Raw genomic sequence first — 23720 nt, 5'->3', positions numbered from 1 at the left:
CGCTCTTGTGGGTCCAGCTGGAAACACAGTGGCGATTCCTGAGAAAACAGCAATAGCACACTGTCACTGTTAGGCACGAAATACAACGTATAACACTGGACAAGGATGGGGGCTGGAATTGCCTCCTGGAAACCAGGAGCCAACCCCAGTGCACAGGAGGACACGTATACACTGGTGAAGACTGATAGAACACTTACCAGACACAAAGAACCAAGAAGAAACAGAAACAGAAGGGAACAAACAAAGAGGCAGAGGCAAGAACTAGGAACAGGCTCAGGCTGAAGCAAAGGCGGGTCTAGGACTTGAAAACAGGGCGCAAACTTCTGGCTGGGACAGACAGAGACAGGACTGGGAAACTGAGAACAGGCTCTGGCTGGAACAGGCAAGGACAGGACTGGAATACAGGGAGTAGGAAATGAGCAGTAAACAGGACTGGGAAACAGAGAGATGGTTCAGGCTGAAACAAGGCAGGAGCAGGGCAGAGAAACAGGGAGCAGGCTTTGGAAGAAACAAACAGGTACAAGGCTAAGAAGCAGGGAGCAGACTCTGGCTGGAACAATCAGGAGCAGGGCAGAGAAACAGGAAACAGGATCAGGCTGGAACAGAACAGGAACAAAACTGGAACACCATTCGACAAGGGGTCTGTAACACAAAGGAATTGAAGTCCGATGCACGACGGGGAGCTTGAGGAAATGGCTGCTTATAAGCAGTTCCAAGCTGGGCTGCACAGGAGAGGTTTCAGGTGTGTGTGGTTTCGGACACTTGCAAGTCCTGGAGGAGAGGATCCAGTGAAAAGGAGCAACTGGACTTCTCCCATTGAAAACAATGGGAAACAGAATCCGGGTTTTCCTGACTACCAAGCTGTGCATTATGGGATTTGCAGTCCCAAGAAGCAAATGTAGTCCTACACTAGTGTACCATGGTGAAAAGTGAAACAAACAGGAGTCAGCAAGGGACTCTAGGTAGGTGTTCAAGGTGATTCCCAGGCTTCTGACAGTCCCCTTACAGCGCCCCCTGGAAATGGGACGACCGAGTCGTAACAGTATACCCCCTCCCACCAGTCTGCTCAAGAAGAGAAGGCGATCCTTTGGCTGAAAAAAGTTGAAGAGGAAAAGCCACAGCAAGAAAATCCAACACCAACCTTGGTTGATAAGTTTACAGTCCTGCCATAGGTGAATCATCCAATGAGCAAAGCATGTACTAATACCGATATGGGCTCTGATGTCTTTCCTCTTTATTGTTCGATTGATATGGGAGGAGTGCATGGAGTTGGTTTCTGGTGAAGTAGATTCAGGAGCAAGGAGATCTGGAATGGCATTACGGGCAGTTATCTTTATGACATTAGTTTCCTGTTCAATACTTTCCTCTTTGGAGGAGCTGATTGGTGTATTAGTAACTGTCAGGTCTGTAACACCTTCTGACAAGCAGGATTTGTCTGTTTCTGCAGCAGTATTTGCATCGATTGTGGTCTGAGGCTTGCAAAGCATAGAGACTTGGGAGACATGGGTAACTGGTGTTCTCAAGGTAAACATGAAAAATTCAGAATTTTCTTTAGTTTTGGATGACTTCGGAGTATCAATCACAGGATCAACAAGAGTTTTTAATTCTTTAGAAACTGGATTAACATCTGAAAATGTAGAAGTTCCACAAGCTAATTCTTTAGGGTGATCTTCAGACAAGACTGAGATTTCATCATTGCAAGTGCTCTGTGGTGTATTCATGGTATCAGAAATGGTTTCTTTGCAAAGCGTTTCTACTACAGGTAGTTTATCTTCAACTCTGTTAACACTGAAAGGTTGTTCTTTGGAAAGAAATGGAACCGGAGTCTCTTCAGAAATCGCCTTTACATTGGTATCTACATTTTCAGCTCTTGCCTTTGAATTGATGATTGTTTCTTGCAATAAAACACTAAGAACAGTACTTATCATCAGATCTTCAAATACAAGATTCAAATTCAAGTCTTTAGTCTTAGTGGGAAATATTACATCTTTCAGCACTTGAGCTTCGGTTTCAGATTGCTGATTTTCAGGAGTCTTTAGTTTCAGGGACACAGCAGGTGGCATTGGTGTGGCTGATTTTACATCAAAATCAGATACCGGTAGATCAGAGATCTGATCTTCACTAACCGTTGAGTTGGAAACAGGCAGCGCAGTGGCAGGGAACAGCAAGTCAGAATCAGTGGTTGAGGCTGCAACTGTGTCCTGTTCTAGGAGAAGGCTCTTATTTCTTATGACAGGCTGTTTAGTTTCAGATTGCTGGCTTTCTTCCTTTTCTGAAATCTCCACGGTTTGCTTTGACACAGAAGAGATTTTTAAACTTTCTGAGAAGTCCATTACATTCTTAGTAATTGCGGGTATTTCTTCACGGTCAGAAAAATCCATTAATTCACTTGAAACAGAAACTGTCTCTTCATTATCTGAAAATTCTATGATATTGTTTGAAAGGGCAGGAGTATCCCCACAATCTGAAAATTCTGGTGTGTGCGCCATTTGAACAGCACTATCTGCAGGTTTGTTCACGGCAAGGCAGGAACCACTGTCATCACTAGATTCAGATTCTTCAACACTGTTGCACAACTTGCCATTAATCTCCAGAAAAGTCATATCTTGGTTTCTTAAGGTGCAGCTATTGTAGTCTGTATCAGAACTCTCTTCTTCCTTTGGCTTTATTTGTTCTGATAGAGGGGCTGAGACACTTCCTTCTGAAGACTCTGATCCATCCTTTGAATCAAGAGGTGTCAAATCTCTCAGAGATGTCAGAGATTCAGTCAACTGTACAGGAATTTTCACTGGAGAACTACAGGCTGAGAGAGAGTCTGAGGAAGAGGCTGATATATTTATAACTGGAGCTGTCTTTTGACTGTCATAAATAGAAGGGACAATCTGCTCGATAGAAGTCTTTGGAGAGGCACACAAAGTAGCATACTGTTCTTTAAGCCAAAGCTGGTGATCATTTTCTTTTTTCAGGTTTTCAAATTGCCTTGCAGTAGTTTCCATCAGCTGCTCTGTTACTTCTTCTACCTTACAGATAAACAGAATGTCTGGTTCTGCCAACAGTGAAATATGCATTGATGAAAAGAGCCCATGTGCAAGATTTCTTGTGTATGTTACAACATATTCATCATAGAAGTCTGATATCTGCCTTTTAATCTGCCAAAACTGCTCTTTTAGTGTGTATATGTCCATATTGTTATCAAACCCACTCAGAATAGAAAAGGGTTTAGCAGAGCTTTTAGGGATTGAGACTGGTATATTATCATCCAGTTTGGGAAGAGCACAAGCTTTTTGAATTGAACTAAGGAATCCCACAGTCTTTACTGATCCCTTTGATACAGGTTCTATCCTGCTCACTTGAAAGCACTGAGGGACTGGTAGATCTTTACACGAGTCAGCACAACACTTAGGAATTGAGACTGATGTACTTTCATCCAATTTGGGAGGAGCACAAGCCATTTGAGTTGAACTAAGGAATCCCACAGTTTTTACTGATCCCTTAGATACAGGGTCTAGCCTGCTGACTTGAAAACTCTGAGGGACTGATAGGTCTTTATAAGAGTCAGCACTGCACTTTGAATTCTGAGAAACTGGCCTAGATGGGCTGAAGCACTCAACAGAAAACAAGGGAATCGGTAGCGTGGCTTCTTGAACAGTGTCAGGGTTCTTTGTTTTGGCAGAGTGCTGGAAGTGAATCTGGGATGCACTAGCATGAGGCAAGGAATTAACCAGGTTTTCTTGAGAGTAAATGTTTTGTTCAGAAGTAGCAAAAGCATTTTCACTGTTAGGAACATTCTCCCCTGTTTGAGGTAATAGAACCTCCAAAAACTCATTATTACTTTGTAATTCTTCTACAGTCAGGGATTGGGGGTCATAATCACATATATTATAATAGCTGAACATTGAGGAATCAGCAAGCCACGCAATGTAGTACTGCATTTGCAATCTTTGATTTTCTTTAACAAGTCTATCCTTTAAACTAAGGCCTTTTTTAGAGGTCTTCTGAGAAAGTCTAGGTTTAGAAAGGGGTGTCTTAACATGATAGGAAAGCATTTTAGGTTTGTGTGTGCCTTTACTGCCAGGGGAGCTTGAAATGTTTGGGTCGTGCATTCTGTCACGGTTTCGGGCGGGTCTGATCAGGACTTTGGTTGGGACACCCCTTGAGGTCACTGAATATCCTAAAGAGGTAGTACACTGGGGCAGAGGAGCAGCTAAAGGCATACACGGAAAGGACAGCTATGGATAGGCACAGGAAACAGGAAAGTAAAAGCAGAGCAACCCTTGTGCGAACAAACAGGAAACAGATTACCAGTGGACAAACACGCTGGGGTTGTACACAGAGTAAGGCGCAGAACCTCCCACAGTGACAGGGAATCTCAATGCCTCTGTGCAGTTTGCTCTTACAGATAGTCACCCTGCCAGCCCCATAGAAAGGAGGCGGCAGAAGTGATTCTGTCTCTGGACCCTAGAGCACAAACAAGGATAGTACTTACATACACAGGACACGCTCTTGTGGGTCCAGCTGGAAACACAGTGGCGATTCCTGAGAAAACAGCAATAGCACACTGTCACTGTTAGGCACGAAATACAACGTATAACACTGGACAAGGATGGGGGCTGGAATTGCCTCCTGGAAACCAGGAGCCAACCCCAGTGCACAGGAGGACACGTATACACTGGTGAAGACTGATAGAACACTTACCAGACACAAAGAACCAAGAAGAAACAGAAACAGAAGGGAACAAACAAAGAGGCAGAGGCAAGAACTAGGAACAGGCTCAGGCTGAAGCAAAGGCGGGTCTAGGACTTGAAAACAGGGCGCAAACTTCTGGCTGGGACAGACAGAGACAGGACTGGGAAACTGAGAACAGGCTCTGGCTGGAACAGGCAAGGACAGGACTGGAATACAGGGAGTAGGAAATGAGCAGTAAACAGGACTGGGAAACAGAGAGAAGGTTCAGGCTGAAACAAGGCAGGAGCAGGGCAGAGAAACAGGGAGCAGGCTTTGGAAGAAACAAACAGGTACAAGGCTAAGAAGCAGGGAGCAGACTCTGGCTGGAACAATCAGGAGCAGGGCAGAGAAACAGGAAACAGGATCAGGCTGGAACAGAACAGGAACAAAACTGGAACACCGTTCGACAAGGGGTCTGTAACACAAAGGAATTGAAGTCCGATGCACGACGGGGAGCTTGAGGAAATGGCTGCTTATAAGCAGTTCCAAGCTGGGCTGCACAGGAGAGGTTTCAGGTGTGTGTGGTTTCGGACACTTGCAAGTCCTGGAGGAGAGGATCCAGTGAAAAGGAGCAACTGGACTTCTCCCATTGAAAACAATGGGAAACAGAATCCGGGTTTTCCTGACTACCAAGCTGTGCATTATGGGATTTGCAGTCCCAAGAAGCAAATGTAGTCCTACACTAGTGTACCATGGTGAAAAGTGAAACAAACAGGAGTCAGCAAGGGACTCTAGGTAGGTGTTCAAGGTGATTCCCAGGCTTCTGACAGTCCCCTTACAGCGCCCCCTGGAAATGGGACGACCGAGTCGTAACAGCAACTGTCCTTTGAATCGGGAATAACCAGTGAAAAAAGACCCAGTAATTCTGGATCCTTATGGTTTTCCCAATTCCAGGAGAATTTTCTCATAACTCTGGGAGTCAGATGGGGGCATACACTGAGCAGGACAGTTTATTTGGGCCTGATATCTCCCTATGACAAATCCATCATACTTGTAAAGGGGCCACTAAAGTTCCCAGCACTTCCTTGTCCTAGCCCGGTTAGTATCCCACCTTTTACACACCGCCCCTTAGCCTTCAACTGAGAGCTCTGGAGTCTCCTTCATTCCTACTGGTCTTGCTGCACACTCAACACAATAAACCTTTCAAATATTTAATGAGGGGCCATTTATTTTAAAATCAGGTCCTAAATGGACTGTGACATCGAGAGGCACTGTACCTAAGGAGTCATTTTGGTGGCATGATGCTAATGTGATGATGGCTCAATTAACTGAACGGTTGTTCCTGTGAATCTGCAGTCAGCATATTGATTACTAGTCAATTACAATTGGGTAATACTAATATCTTTTGTGAACAAATGTTATAATTTTCAGAAGTGGTGTATGGAGTTCCAAATAAAAAAACAAGTTATTATAACTACGACGAAGTAAGGAACTTAGCACCTTCAACTTACAATTAGCACTAAATGCTTGGTGGATCCTCCAAATATGAGTAATTTGGGAGGTTTTTATTCTTCTCTCAAAATGGCTAAACTATGTGAAGTTAAATGTATTACCATGCTATCCTATTAACCCATCACTGTGAACTCGCTAGCCCCACAAATCAGTTCCTTCTGTACCCTTTTAGCTTTTTAATTATTTTTAGATTTTTACTACCCACACATGAATGATAAATATAGGTAGCTGTAGTGCCACTTCAAAGCTCCACGCGTAAAACCCCCTTTCCTACCCTCCACCTCCAAGATCCTTGCTCTTCAGCCTTTTACCTTCTGCTTTGCAAAGTTCAATACTCCAAACTCATACCTTGACCTAGTGCACAACCTCTCTCGTCCCCTTCTACATCCACACCATACTATTGCCTGCCTATTAATCAGGTGTCATTGTTTCCCATCTTGCAGGATGTCCCGCCCTTCCTGAGCGGAACATCCTGGAGACTGGGAAACAGTGCATTTAGAACAGAAGTTAGTTAAACTATGCCTCTGTGACAGCAGGAAATATTTCCCTTTTCTCTGAGGCATAGTTTCCAACTGTGCGGGACCACGCAGGTGGAAGTTATTCCTTCACTAGCACCTAGCTGTCGCTCCTTGACTCCAAGTGACATCCGACTGATATTATCATAGTATCTGTGATATGCTAATCTATGTCACAGAATCCTGGGAGGTCTGAGAAAAGGAGACAGTGTTAACAAAATTAAGAACATATATTTCTTCAACACACAGGAACGTTTTACCTTTTGTACATCAGATTACATCCTTCATTGATATGTATTCAGTAAAAGTGGGGGTTTTAAACATGAACTGAGAAACGTTTTTGCCCCCGTCCCTGATGATAATGGTGTTAGTGAAGTAATGGCATGGCCACTAGAATGTGTAGTAGAATGTGGCAGGAAAGGACCAAATTAGGCAGCAGGTTTACTAACATCTGCAGCAAGAAAAGGCAAATTATGTGGCATAAAGCTGCACATTTTGTCATAGTAATAATACTGTAAAAATGACAAAACTATAAGGTAATTCTGTCGGGTTAAGAGGTTCATCCCATTAGTACCTGTCTGACACCCAAGTGCAACAGTAAGCAACAGACAGATGACCAATCAACCTTTTGCGAAGGGCTTTCCACTGTACAACATGTGTTGCTGCATTTTTAGTAACTTTTTGATCCGTTTGAGCTATTAGCAAAATTATTTTTTGTTATGTAGCCAATGGCTTATGTGGCAAATCCATAATTATGCTGAAAACTCAACAACTACAAAATTACCTTGGCCCTGACCAAAAACCATGTCAGGCTTCATATGATCCCTATTTGGGGGCTAGATTCTTATTAAACATGGAGCAAAAGACACATCAAACACAACAGGTGGTGTGCAGCACACACCCTAACTGCACATATTTGAAAGTACTCTGATGTGTTAATGAACAAAATGGAGGTTGCTGAAATAAAACATTTGCCTAGGATTGCACAATTTGTTCAAGTAGACAAAACTGTGATTGACCCTAGATTTTCCAGTTTCTCAATGTGCAATTCAGCCACTACATGGGTACCTCTTTAGGACATTAAAACCTAATGCTTTTTCTTTAATTGTTGGAGTTTGCGACTAGAACCTGGGTGACAGGCACGTTCCACACTATTTTTGTCCATTTTTTATAGCATGAACCGTGGCCATGGACATATGATTGCTTATCAATCGACCAACTATGTTCATTTTTTTCCAGCTTAGAGATTTGCCCAGATTCACAGTATGCTGAGCTGAGGCTGGGATTCAATGCATTGTGGACAGCAATAGCCACTAGGCACATCGATCCTCTGAAAGCTTGGGTCATTTTGGGCTCAAGGTACCAAGAGGACTTTGAGCTAATCTGAGCCGAGCCAGGCCCCGGACTCGAAGTTTCAGTGACATGCCCACCTACAATAACATGCAAAAGAGATTAATGTGAGAAGGGGAGGAATCCATGCAAAAATGTAAAAAGCGTTCGGAGAGTGAGTGGGCTGAAGGTAAGAGATGGATGAAAAGGAGGAAAACTGCGGTAACAAAGTAAGAGGCCAATGTTACAAGGTACAATGGTGGTAAAGAGTAAAATATGGAAGGAAGATGTGGATGTAAGTGGGGCAGAACCAGCAAGAAGAGGCTGTGGTAAAGGGGAAGGCTGATGTAAAGGGGACAGACCCAGGCAAAACAGTTGAGGCAAGAGAAGGCTAGAGGCTGGGTGGGGAGATGAGAGGAAAGGAGTAGAGCATTGAGGGGAAAGATCGATGTAGGAGAGACAGAATCAGAAAAAGTAGGTAAGATGTTAGGGAAGAGATGAAAGGTGGATGTAAGTGGGCAGAATCTGCAAAAATAGTACGAAGCTCGAGAAGATGTAAAAATAGTATTGAACCAGTGTGCTCTGGTAACTCCATTGAGCCTTCTCCCAAAGTGTGCAATTCCCTATGTCTGTATTTTCAATGTAAAAAATGTGTCTTAGTTTTGAGATGCATTCAATGTTCTTCTCAAAAGGTTGTGCTCTTGAGCCATCCTCAATGTGTCTACTGAATTTCAGCCTGCTCTGTGTGTTCTCTAATACTCCTCTTGACCTTTATATAAAATCTCACTCCCAGTGAGTCCTTTTCCTGCACATGTCCTGACCAGAGATCTAACAATCCTAGCTCCTGCCTTGAACTCCTGTTGCAATCTGCTGTTTGCCTCCTTGTAAGTTTCTACCAATATGAAACCTAAAAATGCTTGTTTTTCTGTTAAAAAAATCTTCATCAAGCTGAAAATTTCTCTGCATTTTCTGACATTTCCTTGCTACCCTTTTCTCGAATGCCCCACAGTATTTTTATACAAAAGCTAAAAAGCAGAATTTGTATTGTTAGACATTTCCTTTGGGTCAGTGACTATAAGTGGTTAATCAGCAACATCTATGAAGGATACCACTGTTTATGATTGCTGTTTTAGAACTTTTTCATTTCATTTTCTTAAGAGTTATCCCTTTTTGAAACTTGTCTCTCCAAAGGTGGCAAAAGCGAGCAGTCAAAGCTTACTCCAGAAAGTGATAAAGGTATTGGAACTCAAACACATTATGTTATATTAATTATACTAGATTAACACCTAATTCAGCCAGCCTGGCTATGTCTTTTAAAAGGAACTGATTTAGGAATGATGGTTATGGAATATGACACAACAAAAATTTGTTCTGTGACTAATAGTACTCTAAAACCAAACAAACATCTTACTATATCCTTGCAGAGTTATAATGGACAAGACTCAAGCGCTGCGAGGCCAAGGAAAGAGCTAGATTCAGGTAGGAAAGTTGGGAAATCCACAGTTGACTGACAGCCTTTGGCCAGGCTACTTCTTGAAATGATTTTTTTTTTTTTGCGTGGATACACTGGGCTCCTTGCTTGAGCTGGCTTGGCCGCTGGGGCACAACACAAAAGACAGCTGCACCTTAAGGTCGATGTGCACACAATTAATCGGATTGTGCTAGCAAAACTAGCCAGCTCAGAGTAATGGAATGACAATGGGCCCCACTGACACACAGTAGGAAGTGTGCTTCTTCATGCAACATATATTCTCAAACTTTAGAAAGTGACAACAAGGCCTGAGGTAATGGCTGTTTTTCAGTGGGCATCGTTAGAATTGGCCTCCTGTGGAAGGTGATGAGAAGAAGGGAGTGTACAGGAGATGTGACCCTGGGAGAGGAGGGCAGGTGAAAAACAAGGGGACGTTCCATATAGTACATTAATGTACATGTAGTGATCTTGCAAACACTGAGCCTGTGCAAGTAGAAGCCAGTAGATTCAGGCAGGCAAATTTCGTATTGGAGATGGGAAGTCCAAAAGTCTTTGGTTAGATACTGGGTCAGGGACTAGAGTGACCTGTGGATCAAGAAAATTGTCTTGCTTTTAATTATCTCTTTAACCAAGATCCAGTGGATTTAACTTAGAGCAGGTGCAATATAGTTATTACATCTTACTCTAAATAAGAGTTGAGTGACATGATTCTGCTCCTTTTGCAATTTGGCAAGTGTCTTCTCAGATCTTAAGGACATGTGACTTCCGTTTGTTTAAACTATTATAAGTTCTGCTATTACTCTAGTGTTATTTTGCAAGTCACTCACGATCTCCCCAATCTACCTATTATGTGTTGCTACATTTCTTTTCCATATAATTGTAAACTGCACAGAGTCAACATTAGTAAGGCTTTTTTTGTTTTGTTGCTTTAATGTATATTTTAAGTGACTGGCTCCTATTATAATGTTGGCAGTCTTTTTTCTTTTTCCTGTTCACATACCGTTTTCCCTTTTCAGTCATCTCTTCTGTAAATCTTAAAGGTAGTTCTGCTCCTTGAATTTCATAAAAATGGCATTTGAGAGTAATTGCTGTCTTTAGGTACTCAGCGTGTAGGAGTGTTCCAGCCTTTGTTGCTTCTGCCTGCCAATATATTAGCCATCCCACCTGTGTATAACATTTGTGATGTCACGTCTTATCTTTTAGAATCTGTGCTACTGTTTCCTGCATGTCATGCAGGTCACCAACACAATCTAACATGTATCTCTTGTGTTGATCCCCCAAGCCTGCTGAAAACCAAGGGCCACATGTACAAAGCATTTTTATGGTTGGAAATGGCTGATCGTGTCGTTTCTGACCCCAGAAATGCTTTTAGGTATGTACAAAACACAAATTATGATTCAATAGCACGTTACTGAATTGCAATTTATTATTGTAACTTGGTATTTGGAATCTGAATGGGGTGTATGAATGTTTTGCAACCGAATTACGGTCGCAAAACATTCATATTTTACTGACTCCTTTAAGGAGGTGTTAAACCAGTTGCAAATGGGAAGGGGTCCCCAGGGGAAACAACCAATGGACCCCTGCCTACTCTTAAAAAATGAAACTACAAAGTTTCATTTTTTCTTTTTAAACGCATCCCATTTTCTTTTCAGGAAATGGGCTGCATTTAAAAAAATAAGATTGCTTTATTAAAAAACAATCACAGACATGGTAGTCTCCAGACTTCAACATGCCACTATCCTGTGTTGATTATGATTCTTAATGGGTCGCACATTGCGACCTACCTCAATAATATCCTTGAGATAGGTCTATTTACAACCTAGTAGGAATGGCTAATGAAATTCAAAGGGGTTTCACACATTAGGAATACCAATTTCCTAATTGGGATTCAGAGACAATCCCAATTAGGAAATCGGTATTCCTAATGTTAGTACATATGGCCCAAATGCCTTATCATCAGCTTCACTAGCTTAAAGGGAGGTCTGGGAAGTCACTTGAAGTCACTCTGTATAGTTCTGGAACAATCGGACTTGGAATTTCAATCATGCCCTAATCTGGGCACTGTTAGTGAATATTGTAGCAATCAAATCAGTTTTGGAGAGATCTAGGCCTAGCTTTTACAACCGCATTATGCAGCTTTAAAATATATCTACTTATTTTATTAGGATTAATATTTTTATTTTTAGCCATTTTAGTGATATCGACACTATGTATGTAGATTCTTGCAAAGCTGCTTCAACAATGTTTGGAAATTAATGTCCAATTGATGTCATTTCCTGTGATGTTACATCTAGAGGGGCCCGCATGTTTGTATTCTCCACTGGGACCCATGACCCCTAGGACCGTCCCTGCCTGGATTCTGTCAGTCACATAAAAGTAGTGGCATATTTGGACTTTCAGGGGTCATTAGATCTCTCTGAAAACATTTTTTCATTTGCATTTTTCTCAGGGTTCTGAGATAAACTTAAGTAGGTTGTTTTTTTTTGCTCAATGCTTGTTGAAACCCCGTTTTTTCGTTCCGATGTAAATTATCTGATGCTTTTTTCCTCCTACTGATTTTAAGCTTGTTAATCTTTTTTAATTTTTGGTGATGTTGTTTTCAACACTTGTAGTTTTAGCTGTAGCCCATTTACATGTGTCATTAGCTCTATGTATTTGTATGTTGTTTATAATTATTTAGTGTTCCTGGAATGGTCAGCATATCTTCAATCCTGTTTGGAATGAGTTTTTAGTCCTTCCTAGGTCGATCAAATGAATAACAATCAGTTTTGACACCTGTCATTTAAATGACAAGATGAATGACTGTTTGTGCTATTATATGATAAAATCATACTCTGTTGTGGCTGCTGCTGCAGTGATGTGTGCAGGTCTGTGGCAGATTATTGGCCTTCAATGCATTTACCTGATAATTTAGTGAGATTAGGTGGTGTATGGTTTATCACTAGATCACTGAGCAGTGGCCTTTTTTTAAGGATCACATGGAATGCGGAGTACAAAGTATCTTATAAAGTAATCGTTAACTGGAACTGTTGCTGATTGTGAAATACCTTTAAAGTGTCCACGGGGCTGTGTAATGCCCCATGTACTGCCCTGTGCCTGAGTAAGAGTGATGTGTGTGCTTCTTTTTGCCATCTTGAGCACATACATTAACTCAAAATATCTATGCATTGGTGCATGCTTTGCTGACAGCAGAGTTCAGAAACACAAACAGGCAAAACCGAGCTCAACAAACAAATTCTAACTCAGTGAAATGTTGAGTTAAAGTATGAGCTTTTGAATCAGAGGTATACATATACTGATAAGGTGGGAGCTAGTGGGCCCTCACAGCCGCCACAATCAGCACACACAACAATGGAACCAACGAGGTGGATCATCATTATTGATGTTTGAGGAACAGGGCAATAGGTATATGTTTTCTGTATGGTTTATAGTGGATCCACTCATGTATAGCTCTAAGTATCTTGATATGTATATACATATGATGACTGTCACGTTTTGGGTTGTTAAAATGGAAAATAAAGATAAAAAACAAGTATGAGCGGTGAATACCAAAGATAAACTTACAGATCACTTCTGCACGAGGCCAGCACAGAAAAAGGGTTCATAATACAGCCCTGGTTGTTAAGTCTGTGTTTTTCATACATCCCAGCTATTAAAATAAAGGCTGGCACTCTGTATAGTATTTTTTCGTTTAGTGTCTGGCCTCTGTGTAGACACACAGTGCGATTGAATGGTAATTATGACTATATGTCTGTTGATAATGTTGATAATAAATGCAACAATAATTTACACTTTTGTGGTTGTCAAAGTTTGAGTTACTATTTTGAATTTGAGTTGCGTTCATATGTTTTTGTCAACCTCTATATCACTGTGGTATTCGTTCTTACTGGGGAACCACTTTGCGCAGTAATAATAGGCCGAGTCTGTGATCTGAGTATCTTTTATAAGCAGTTGGTACTCAGTTCCGGCGCTGTTAACAGTGCTGGTGAAATGGGCCGATGACATTCCTGGTCCATATGCAGGGTTTGTGTACGTGTGATGGTGATAGAGAATTAATTTTGGAGCTTCCCCTGGGACCTTCATGTAGAATGAGACAGCATAGCCCTCTTTCACTCCAACTTCACAATGAAAAGTGGCACTCTGTCCAAGATGGATCACAACAGTTGGAGGCATCACCACTTTCTGAGCCTGAGCATCTGAAATGTGGACGAGAAAAATAAAACAACTTATATACTAATAGTGGCAATAAGTAGCATCTTACATTTTAATAAACATGTCAAGCAAAAAGCAAAAATTAGTCAGCCCTTTCCATACTTACATAAAATAAAATAAAATAGACATGATACGAGGGTCTGCGGTAGACTCATACTTTCGGTAATGTGGTGAGCACCCAACTCAACTCTAAAACCTGTACAGAAACAGGCAAACTTAATTTATACCAGCAATGCACTCAAGTGGTTAAGTGTCATGTATGCAAATATGAAATGGCTTTAAATATCACACATGACTGCTCCGAAACAGGAACATGAATGGAAACTATGATATAATATCACAGAGTGATTTACTCTATTGTAAGATGCCATTCGCAGTTTGCCAGTATTTCATTTCAATGTAGACCCCAAACAATTAAGTGACAGGATATTCAATGCAACAAGCCATGGGATTTCTTTATCTCTGCATTCTCTCCCCCTTAACTAAAATTTGCAAACTGTATCCTGACTCGTTGTTATGAATGGAGCAGAATGTGCAATTCCTAAAGAATGTCCAAGTTGTTCTAAGAGGAATCAGTATATCTACTGCAGCCCAAAATAGGTTACAGGTCACAAAATAGCTGCTTTGCAACCTTAGCGTTTTGCTTTTTGCCAAGAGTTTTGTGCATCAGGCCTAAACATGTTTGTTGGTGTCTTTATTTCACTTTCAAAATGAAATTCTGAGCTAATTCTTGTTGTTCAATGTGTGAATCAAATTTTAGTAACAAAGGAACTTGATTTAAGAATATTAAAAAACATCTTCTTCATAAACATTAGGTATGCACATAGGGAGCCTAATGACACTCACGGATCAAAAGACTTATGATACTCATTCATCAAAATGCATTTTGACAGGCCTTCTGCTTTTTACGTTGTGGATATGCTCCCACTTGAAACCAACCCACATATGTTTTAGCAAAGTGAAATAAACTCCTTACCAGGCATGTACATAGTAGCAATAGGAGAAATATAGGCACTGGACCCAAAATCATTCTTGGCTGTCCTCTACTGGTGCTGCCAAATTCCAGGGTTAAGGAATAAAATACTGCCTAGTCTAGATTCCACCTCATGCTTCTGTCTTCCTCCACCGTACACTTTCAGTCTGTTTATCTCACCCTTCTTGGTTTATCCATCCTTTTCCCCTTTGCCACTGTTTCCTATCATTCTATATCTTCTTTCTCAATTTTCTGGCTTTTTTTCTATTGCTCTAAGTCAAAGTCTGATGATGAAAAATAAGTCTTAGTTCACAAAAATGAATACCTGTGGGTACCACCTGCACCCACCCACACAAATCAAGCACTGGTAAAGGATGACCTATACCAAACACTTTGATAATCCATTCTTTCAGTCCCATTAGACTCAAAGGGGAACTCTCAGACAAGGGATCCTCCCTATATATGAAAGACTAGAAAGTACTTGTCTAGCAGAGCACACTATGCACATTACATTACATTTACCCCTTTATACCAATGACTTTAAACATGATACTCAATAATATACTCCTCAGTAAATGCCTAATGCCAAAAATGAAATTAACTTGGCAAAGGGCCTCATTACTAGTTTGGTGGTCTTAAGACCACCAAACTTGCTGAGCCTGTCGTACTGCCACACTTCTGGTGGTTTGACTGCCAGAATAAATCCCTAGCAGTCAGACCGCCAGTGGACCACCTCCACTGCCAGGATCATGAATCCCAACAGGGTGGCGGCTGTCAGAGTCGTGGTCAGCCATGTGCATGGGCAGTGCAGGGGCCCTCTTGCCAGCACCCTTGGAATGCGCACTGTCTGCACTGCAGACAATACACATTCCGAGGGTGCTGTTGTGCGACGGTAAGGGCGGGAGTTGGAAACATCGAAATACCACAGGGCTGAGACCGCCAGCGGCTTTGGGGGTCCAACGGTCGGACCGCCAAACTCGTAATGAGCCCCATAGTCCTTGTGCAAAGGTGTCAGATTGCCCATAAGCTTTGATCCTTTCTATTCTTACTCCAAATGGACTCTTCTGAAAATCTTATGTCACAATCTTAAATGCCCCTCCCAGAATATATCAATCCATGAATAAACTACTCATTCTGTAAGGCTCTGAATACAAGTGACCTTGATTAGAGGTTGATATTTAAACCCTGTAAAATCGGATACCACCTGTTCTTAATTTACCGGTTGAATTAATTTGAAAATATTAGAAGTTTCTTGTTCTAAAATGCTAAAATATGTACTGATTTTCTTGATTTCTTTCTCAAAATCTAACAGATGTTGAAAAAAATACAACGATGAAGGGGTCAAATAAACTATTCTAACTTCAGTCTAACAAAAGGCTGGGAAGTGCATACATTGGGGTCTGATTTACTGTTTTAACGCCATTTTAACAAAAAAGAGAAAAATGCATGTGTTCAACTTACTACTCGAACTCTAGTCTCACAAACAGTGGGGAAAGTGTACACTTTAGGCGGGACAGATTTACTACTCTAGCTCTGATCTAACTAACATTGGGAAAAGTGCATACATTGGATGTTCAGATTTACAATTCCACCTCCACGCTAATAAACATTGCGGAAAGTGCATATATTTGGTATGTCAGATTTGTCACTATTTTGTCTCCACCATGGGGAAAGAGCATACATATGAGTGGTTACATTCGTTGCACACAAGTATAATAATTTCTTCTTTAAAAAATATTAAATAATGTTACATTTTTAAATAACACGTGAAATACATGTTAAAGTTATTTGAATTAATTCAAAATATTTTAAAATGATTTAAAATTATATTAAAATGAACACTGTACCTCAAACTCATTTATAATTCACACACATTAAAACACTTCTCTTCATAATTAAATATTTATTTACAATACACTTTACTTCCTTTTCAATTTAACAAATACACATGCAAACTAAGAATAACATAATAAATCTAAAGAAAATAAAATCAAAGCAACAGACTGTCACAGAGCTCATCAACATTAATACCTTATTCTTTAAAATGATAGAATTAAAATAAAATGGTTAAATACAGATTTAAATAATTACAATCCAAAAATAATCTTATTGAATACATTAATCAATGAACAGTCATGTTTAAATATATTTAAAGAGGTACCACCTGATCCCCAATAAACTCCACAACCAGAACTTAAAAATGAATACAAAAATTCAAAATGTAATAATTGTTAAACAGATAGATAACAATTAAAATATATAAACTGTCAACAAATACATTAATTATCCATTATTAGTTTACAGGTCATTATATACTCACACCAAACAACTCTGAATAATTCAAACAACCAATACCAAAAACGTAATAAATAGTTAAATCGTTTATTGGACATTAAAAAAGCTATGTAGCAAATAATTTAATTAAGGTTAATTAATATTTGTTTTATAAATACATGCCCTATCCCCAATAAACACAACAACCTTAAAACATAATAATGAAATAGAATAGAGAATAGAATATAACGCAATACACTATTAAAATAAGCATGTTACAATAACATGTATCATAAACTATAACCTTAAAAAAATACAATATAACAATATTTTAAATTGCGATAATACAATAGTTAAAAAACAAATACTTATTCTTGATATTTTAGCCCACAATATTTTTGCAGTCATGATGTTTTGACTACAATATTATGTCAATCCATATTTTTGAGACAATATTTTGTTAGCGAACCCAGAGGTTTTCAGGGAGAAGTATTACATATTTTCGTAGGGCATGGATGCAGGACCTATCCTGCACAATTTATACTTTAGAGTGCTTCAATAGTTTATTTTATAGTTGGCAGCTTCAAGGAGCACCTTAGTTTTTATTGTGGAGGAAGCATAATTTGATGATGGTTACATTTGTTGCTGTAACTGTCTAATGTTAAGGAGAGAGTGAATCAAGAGCTGTTATGCTTTCTTGAGAAAGTGGACTAGAACTTCTGCGTGTGTTCTTAGCCTGGTGATGTGCATGAAGGACTGTGGAATTGGAATTTTGCAAGCTTTAAGTGTAAAGAAACTTGAGATTTTTTTTTAAAGAATCTGTTCATTGTATATTTCTTTCTTATGTACAATAATGCATTGTGTACAACTGTATATCAACACTTGAACTTTGGAGATCGCGTCACATATAAGCATATTACATAACATTGCTACATTTCCACAGTTCATCTCTCTTACCACCCCTCATCATCTATTGTTCCTCCCAGGCTTTGGGTGTCTCTCTCAAAACTAGTCAGCAATGTTCCCCAGTCTTGCTGGTCATCCTCCAACTTTTCACCCATTGGTACTCATTTAAGACAAGTTTCTTCTGCCAGCACTCATTCCCTTACATCTCTTTTCCAGTATTCTTTCCCAGGGGCTGTGCTACCAATCCAAATGATAGCAATCCTACGTTTTGCCAGTAGTAGTGTCAGGTGTGTAAACTTATACTCCATCTTTTTTCTCCTGCGTGAATGTACATCTCCCAGCAGCCCCACCACAGGGCTCCTATCTAATTGAATTCTACAAGCAGTCTCACAAGTGAGGAACACCTCCTCCCTAAATGCTCTTACAGGTGGGCAACTCAAAGCGAGGTGCAGAAAGGTGGCATTGTCCACCTGGCAGCAGTGGCAGTCTGTCAGTCTAGTGTGATCTATCTTATGGAGTAGGACCAGTGTAATGTAGTTATGGTGCAGATAGTTGAAATAAGTCAGTTTAAATCTAGCACTGGAGGACACCGTGTGCACCAAAGAGCACATCCAAGACCACTGATTGTCCGTAAGGGGTGTCTCTGATTCTGTGGCCCACGCCTCCCTAGCCGGGAAATGTCTTCTCTGTTTGTCCGCTAATGCAGCATTGTATAAATGCAATATCAGTGCTTTGCCCCCCACCCCCCATTCCAAGAGTACTCGATATATCAGGGAGGAGGGTGGCACAGCTGGATAACTCAGCCAACTCTCTTTAGCTGTATTGGCTACACTAGCATAGACGAGAAACTGCCCTTTCCCCAAAGCGAACATCTACTACAGAGCCTCACATGATAGGAACTCGTCTGTTGTGTAAAGGTCTCCCAAAGTCTTGCACCCTCCAGCCCTTCAAGCCATTGTGTCCACTGCCGCAGTCAACATGTGAAAGGCTGGTTATGTTAACTCTCTGGCAAATGGAGCTTTCGCCAGAAGCACTTTAACAGTCCTCTCCTATAATTTTGCCGTATGTGTGATGAGATATGGGACCTTTTCTGTTGTTCGGCTACCTGAATGCAAAAGGAGGGGCAACTCCATAACTCTCTCAGTGTCCGCCAGCAGTGCCTTCTCCCAATTCATTCCCTCTGCCAAGAAACTTGAGATTTCAATAAAGACATGGAGGCTCAGTCTATGGGCAATCCCTTTTAATAAATTCCAATCAAGTAGCAACAGTAACATAACAACAAAACATAGAAATACACAATGTTCTACTTTTCATGGAATGCTGCTTCTTTAATGCTGCTTACTATAAAAACACAGTCACTTTAGAATCCATAAGTTGAAAAACTTGAACAAGTTATTCTGTTCCTCCTCAGCTTTCCATAAAGATCTGCCACTTCTCATGACATCCTTCAAAAACCTTCAAACCGCTTATCGCTTTTCATTATGTATTTTATATAGGCTTATAATAGTACAAAGATCAATGCTGGAGGAGCGATTAGTAATGTCTGTTCAAAGTGTTTGTGCTCTTAAATTTTGATATTATGACAAATTGTATGCCATGCATGCTATAAATTGGCATCCGAAAAGTGTGCGGATGACTCTCACATATGAAATACAAAGATATTATTTATTCTTGCAAGGTGCAATATAGAATGTGGGGGATCAACCAGTAGTGCCTGTTTTATCTGTTCTGTATTTATTTTGACCGAAGTGTCTGTGTTTTCAAATGTTGATATTTAAGTCATGTATTTTATGGTATGCTCCCTTTTATATATTTCCTAGCTTTGATATCCTTTGGTAACCATCTCATTGGCTATCCTGTGATGTTTCGCAATGATTTTATATACTCAAGCAAATAAATAAACTTTAAACCTTTGAAACCTTCACACCCCTTCCAAACATATTTTATCTCCCTAAGATTAACCCTATGTCAATGTTGGAGTTTATGATCATTAAGAAGTTCAAAGCCCATGTACTACATATGCACAATTGGATTCAAGAAATTGTTTGCATATGTTACACATAGCAACAGAATGCAAAATGTCTTCACACTTATCCTTTAATTACTAACTCTTTTGACACCCTCACACCCCTTGAAGAGTGAGCTCCACAGATAAGCACATTGATACCAGCTTCCTTGAACAACACCTGACCTGTCTTGCTATCGTCATCACTGCCATACGGCTTCATGTAGGAAATCAAAAACGGATTTGCCAACTTGGTCTTATCGATCTCATTCTCATCTTATACTCCTTGATATAGCTCATAAAATATCTAGGCTGATCTTTAAAATATTACAACTCTTTGCAATGTTTTTGTCCTCATAGTCGTAATGAGTTGGATTTTTCCATTTCAGGCTCATAAAACCGATTTGACAGATCCAAGGCTTTAAAAGTGGACATTGCTCTAAAGGAAACTAGACCCAGTAAAATTTCTAATTTCCAAGACAATTGTTTCAATGTTAAATCAGCATTATCAGGCCATTTCTTCAGTAAACGCAACACCAAATTGATAACCGACAATACTGAATAGTTGGTGTTTGGAGGTCTCTAAAAAAATACTTCTCTTCAGTTTACAAAGCATATTTTTTCTACTCAGTGAAATGCTATCTATTAAAATATTCCCTGCTGCATTTGCAGATCATCTGGTAAGTTAAACCCCTAGTGAAATGCTTAGCTAAAAATCTCACAATAGGTTATCCCAGGGGAGCTAAACTCCCTTAGACACTGTAATTCAAGACATCCAAGCTGAGTAACTCCCCTTTCTTGTTCCAGCAGCCAACGTGTCTCTGACCAAACCCATAGCTTCTCTAAAAAGATTCCCTAGGGACCCCTAGCATATTATGACAAAAAGGTCACAACGTGAACTACAGGTGCATTCATTTAATGCAAACGTAGTTGGATACAATAATTAATCCAAGACTTCCAAGCAAAACAATACCTTGTTCTAGTTCAACCTGCCTATGCTTCTTTGGCCAAATACACAACTTCTCTGGAAAGATATGTGACTCCCCAGGGATCCATGAAAGCATCTACGCAACCATCCTAAGCTAACCTGCTTGAACCAACTAGTACACCTCATGTTGGAAACTGTTTAACAGAGTGGGGAAGTGTGGAAATAACATGATAGCAGTTCCCTTCAAGGTACATAGATAGCAGCTAGATCTGCAATTATCTCTCAATTTGGCAACAAGTCTGTCAGGGTGGTGGAGATAATGTTCCCACCACCCAGATGTACTCTACCTCTTCTGCCAAACTCCAAATCGGACCCAACTATGGAGATTACATATTATATCTGTACACACAATCTTAGCCCTGTGGCATGGCTTCTGATCCAAGCACTGCCTTAGAGAACTTTGATTCATCAAATTAGTGACGCCTACAAGGAAAAATGCAGTAACATACTCTACAACCTAATGCAACTGTACAAACAAATCTGATGTAGTAAGGACCTTGCTGTAGGTAGCAAATCATCCGAGTGGATGGTGTGTTTTATTGAGGCTAATCATTCACGCATTTATTCCTCCATAACTAGTGGGACTTTAGATTTCCATTATCCAGATCAGATTAGCCCTTGCATATTTAGTGCATGTAACGGGGTAACATTCCCCGGCGATGCGAACGATGGATAGGGGCCGACAGGATGGTGCCCCGGGGGACTTAGAAGAGAATCGCATGCCGACGTAAGCACGCCAATGAGGATAAACCAGAAGAGGATGTAGCCGACGGGAAGGAGAGTGAAAGCGCGTATGAGGAGGACAAAAAGGATGCCGGAGAAAATTGCGAGGAACCAGAAAAGCAGGAAGTGGAGGGAAATGCCTACGACACTAAAAGAGACGCAGATCAAGCCTACGAGGGGGACACCCAAAGAGAGCACGAGACGTACTGTAAGCAGGACAAGGAAGCGGACACCTTTGAAAACATCGGAGATATGGATCAGAGGTGCGAGGAGGACTCCGAAAGAGCCAGACTCGCTGAGAAGCTACGCAATTCCCAATTCCAGGACTCAGAAGTCTGCCACGTCCCAGACACGGCATGGCTAGCACAGGCCCATGCCCGAATTCAGGGCTCCACTTCAACATTATTAAAAAGGTGGAAAAGGAAGTGGGGAATGACAGTACAGGAAAAGGGAGTACTCCACAACGAAAATAAACAGGGCAGTTAGGAAGTGTACTACAAGACTCATGTGGAATGCATGTTGGCTGGGGCACCTAAATAAATACAGCACAAATGAGCAAAAAGTTAAGACTTTATACACTGAGTGTTCACCTTAATCACTAGACCCTCACCTACCCTTCCCGACTATAGTTAAGTTTAAGTATATACCAATCACCAGAATAATAGACTTACCTCTCATCGGTCTTTTCTGTTCTCTCCTCATGTTCCTTACGAATGAGTGACGACTACAAGAATCATCTGAAAAATAAAACAAACAAGAAGGAGATCAATGTAGAGGACTATAAAGAAGAGAAGAAAAGAGTAACAAAACAAACATATAAAGGACTATCAGGAGATCACTATTAAGAAGTTTGGAAAGTGCACGATAAGAGAACACGTAAATAAATATCCTTTTGGGAAAAACTTGCGTGACTTTATCTGATCTTGTCTTATATAACTTAAGGGATTAAAACCCTCCCGGTGTTGATAAGACCCTCCCTGGAGTAGCCTCTTACAGTGCATTTTGTTTTAGGAGTTGTTAATGGCACAACAATTACTTTCTAAAAGTCATCTTTTGATGATGGGTGCTTGGATCCTGGGAATATTGGTGCCATATAGAAGAGGTGAAATTGAATACAGACTGGTGCATCGAATAATGTATTTTATCCACATCTTGGACATGGTGAATCGAAGAACAGATCTCTTGAGCAATAGAAGTCATGTGATTTACCCAATGGGACTGCCATTATTCAACCATCAGATCTTTCCTCAGAAGGCACTCTTCTGAGGAAAGCTCTGCCAGCTCCTGTTGTGGCAGTATTATGACAGATACTCTTACGCAGCTGATTTCCAATCTGAGGATGTCCTTGGAAATGTAAAAGCCCTGCCCCCTCATCAGGTACCAACGTTTCTTTCAGTATGGATGCATTAAAATAAAAATATAGACCTCAGCATACTTTATCAAATCCTGCTTGCTCATGGTGGCACCACTTGGTCTGTTGCTGCTCTGGGATCGTCATTTCTCAGCAATTTTATCTTGACCAAGAATGGCATTTTCTTCTCTCCCTTCACAATCAAATGTTTTACAGAGCTCACATACATTCACATAATGTTTTCCAATTTTCAGGGAATAACTTTCCTTTACTTGTTCTTTGGTATGAACATTCCCTCCACTGAATTGCTTGGTTTCACTTGCTCCACTTGATGCTGCTCAGCCTTCTCTCCTTGTTCATAAATATATTTCCTGAGCATACGCTGAGAATCACTTTAGCAGCATATAGTTGGATTTAGGTTGACCTTGAATGTACTAATCGTTTATATCCTTGCAGCAGTTTTGAAATTGATGCCTTTCTCAAGCTTTGTCGTCATCTTAGTTTAATTCTTCCTTTGTAATGTAATTTGCTGCAAATTTCATGGTGCACATTTCTTCGCCTAGGTTCCACAGAGTGCTGTTCTTTATGTAAGGCTATTTAGAGAGCAATAGAGACATTAACAGATTGCAAAAGCATGTAGGTATAATTTATGATTGCTTAAAATTAGTCACACGAGTTGGGGCAACATATTACGGAGGTAGAAAGTGCACATATTTAATTATATATTGTATTGCAGTGAGGTCTTCAGTGTTGGTTTATGCTGATCTTGTGGATGCAGAATGGGGTGAAAATG

General features: G+C 40.4%; 1 protein-coding gene and 1 long non-coding RNA gene across 6 annotated transcripts in view; one reads left to right on the top strand and one right to left on the bottom strand.

Moving 5' to 3' along the window:
* Positions 1-23720, top strand: part of LOC138268685 (uncharacterized) — a 180727-nt gene that overhangs the window by 125561 nt on the left and 31446 nt on the right. The gene's annotated exons all lie outside the window — the stretch shown is intronic.
* LOC138268683 (immunoglobulin kappa light chain-like) overlaps positions 1-23720 on the bottom strand; it is a 180866-nt gene that overhangs the window by 135991 nt on the left and 21155 nt on the right. Inside the window, exons 1-2 of one of the 5 annotated variants that reach the window (XM_069218584.1) lie at positions 13814-13889; positions 13372-13691 (exon numbers count right to left, since the gene is read on the bottom strand). The exons of 3 other annotated variants lie outside the window; for them this stretch is intronic. In XM_069218584.1, coding sequence (XP_069074685.1) covers positions 13372-13691; positions 13814-13862 — 369 coding nt within the window. In that variant the 5' untranslated portion in view covers positions 13863-13889. Of the gene's footprint in view, positions 1-13371; positions 13692-13813; positions 13890-23720 lie in introns of those variants that run through there. One more of the 5 variants, XM_069218588.1, reaches the window with a different exon arrangement.

This window comes from Pleurodeles waltl, chromosome 12, assembly GCF_031143425.1.
Source record: "Pleurodeles waltl isolate 20211129_DDA chromosome 12, aPleWal1.hap1.20221129, whole genome shotgun sequence".
Lineage (NCBI taxonomy): Eukaryota > Metazoa > Chordata > Amphibia > Caudata > Salamandridae > Pleurodeles > Pleurodeles waltl.
Note: the sequence above shows the minus strand (reverse complement) of the source record. Positions and strands in the feature narration are given on the sequence as shown.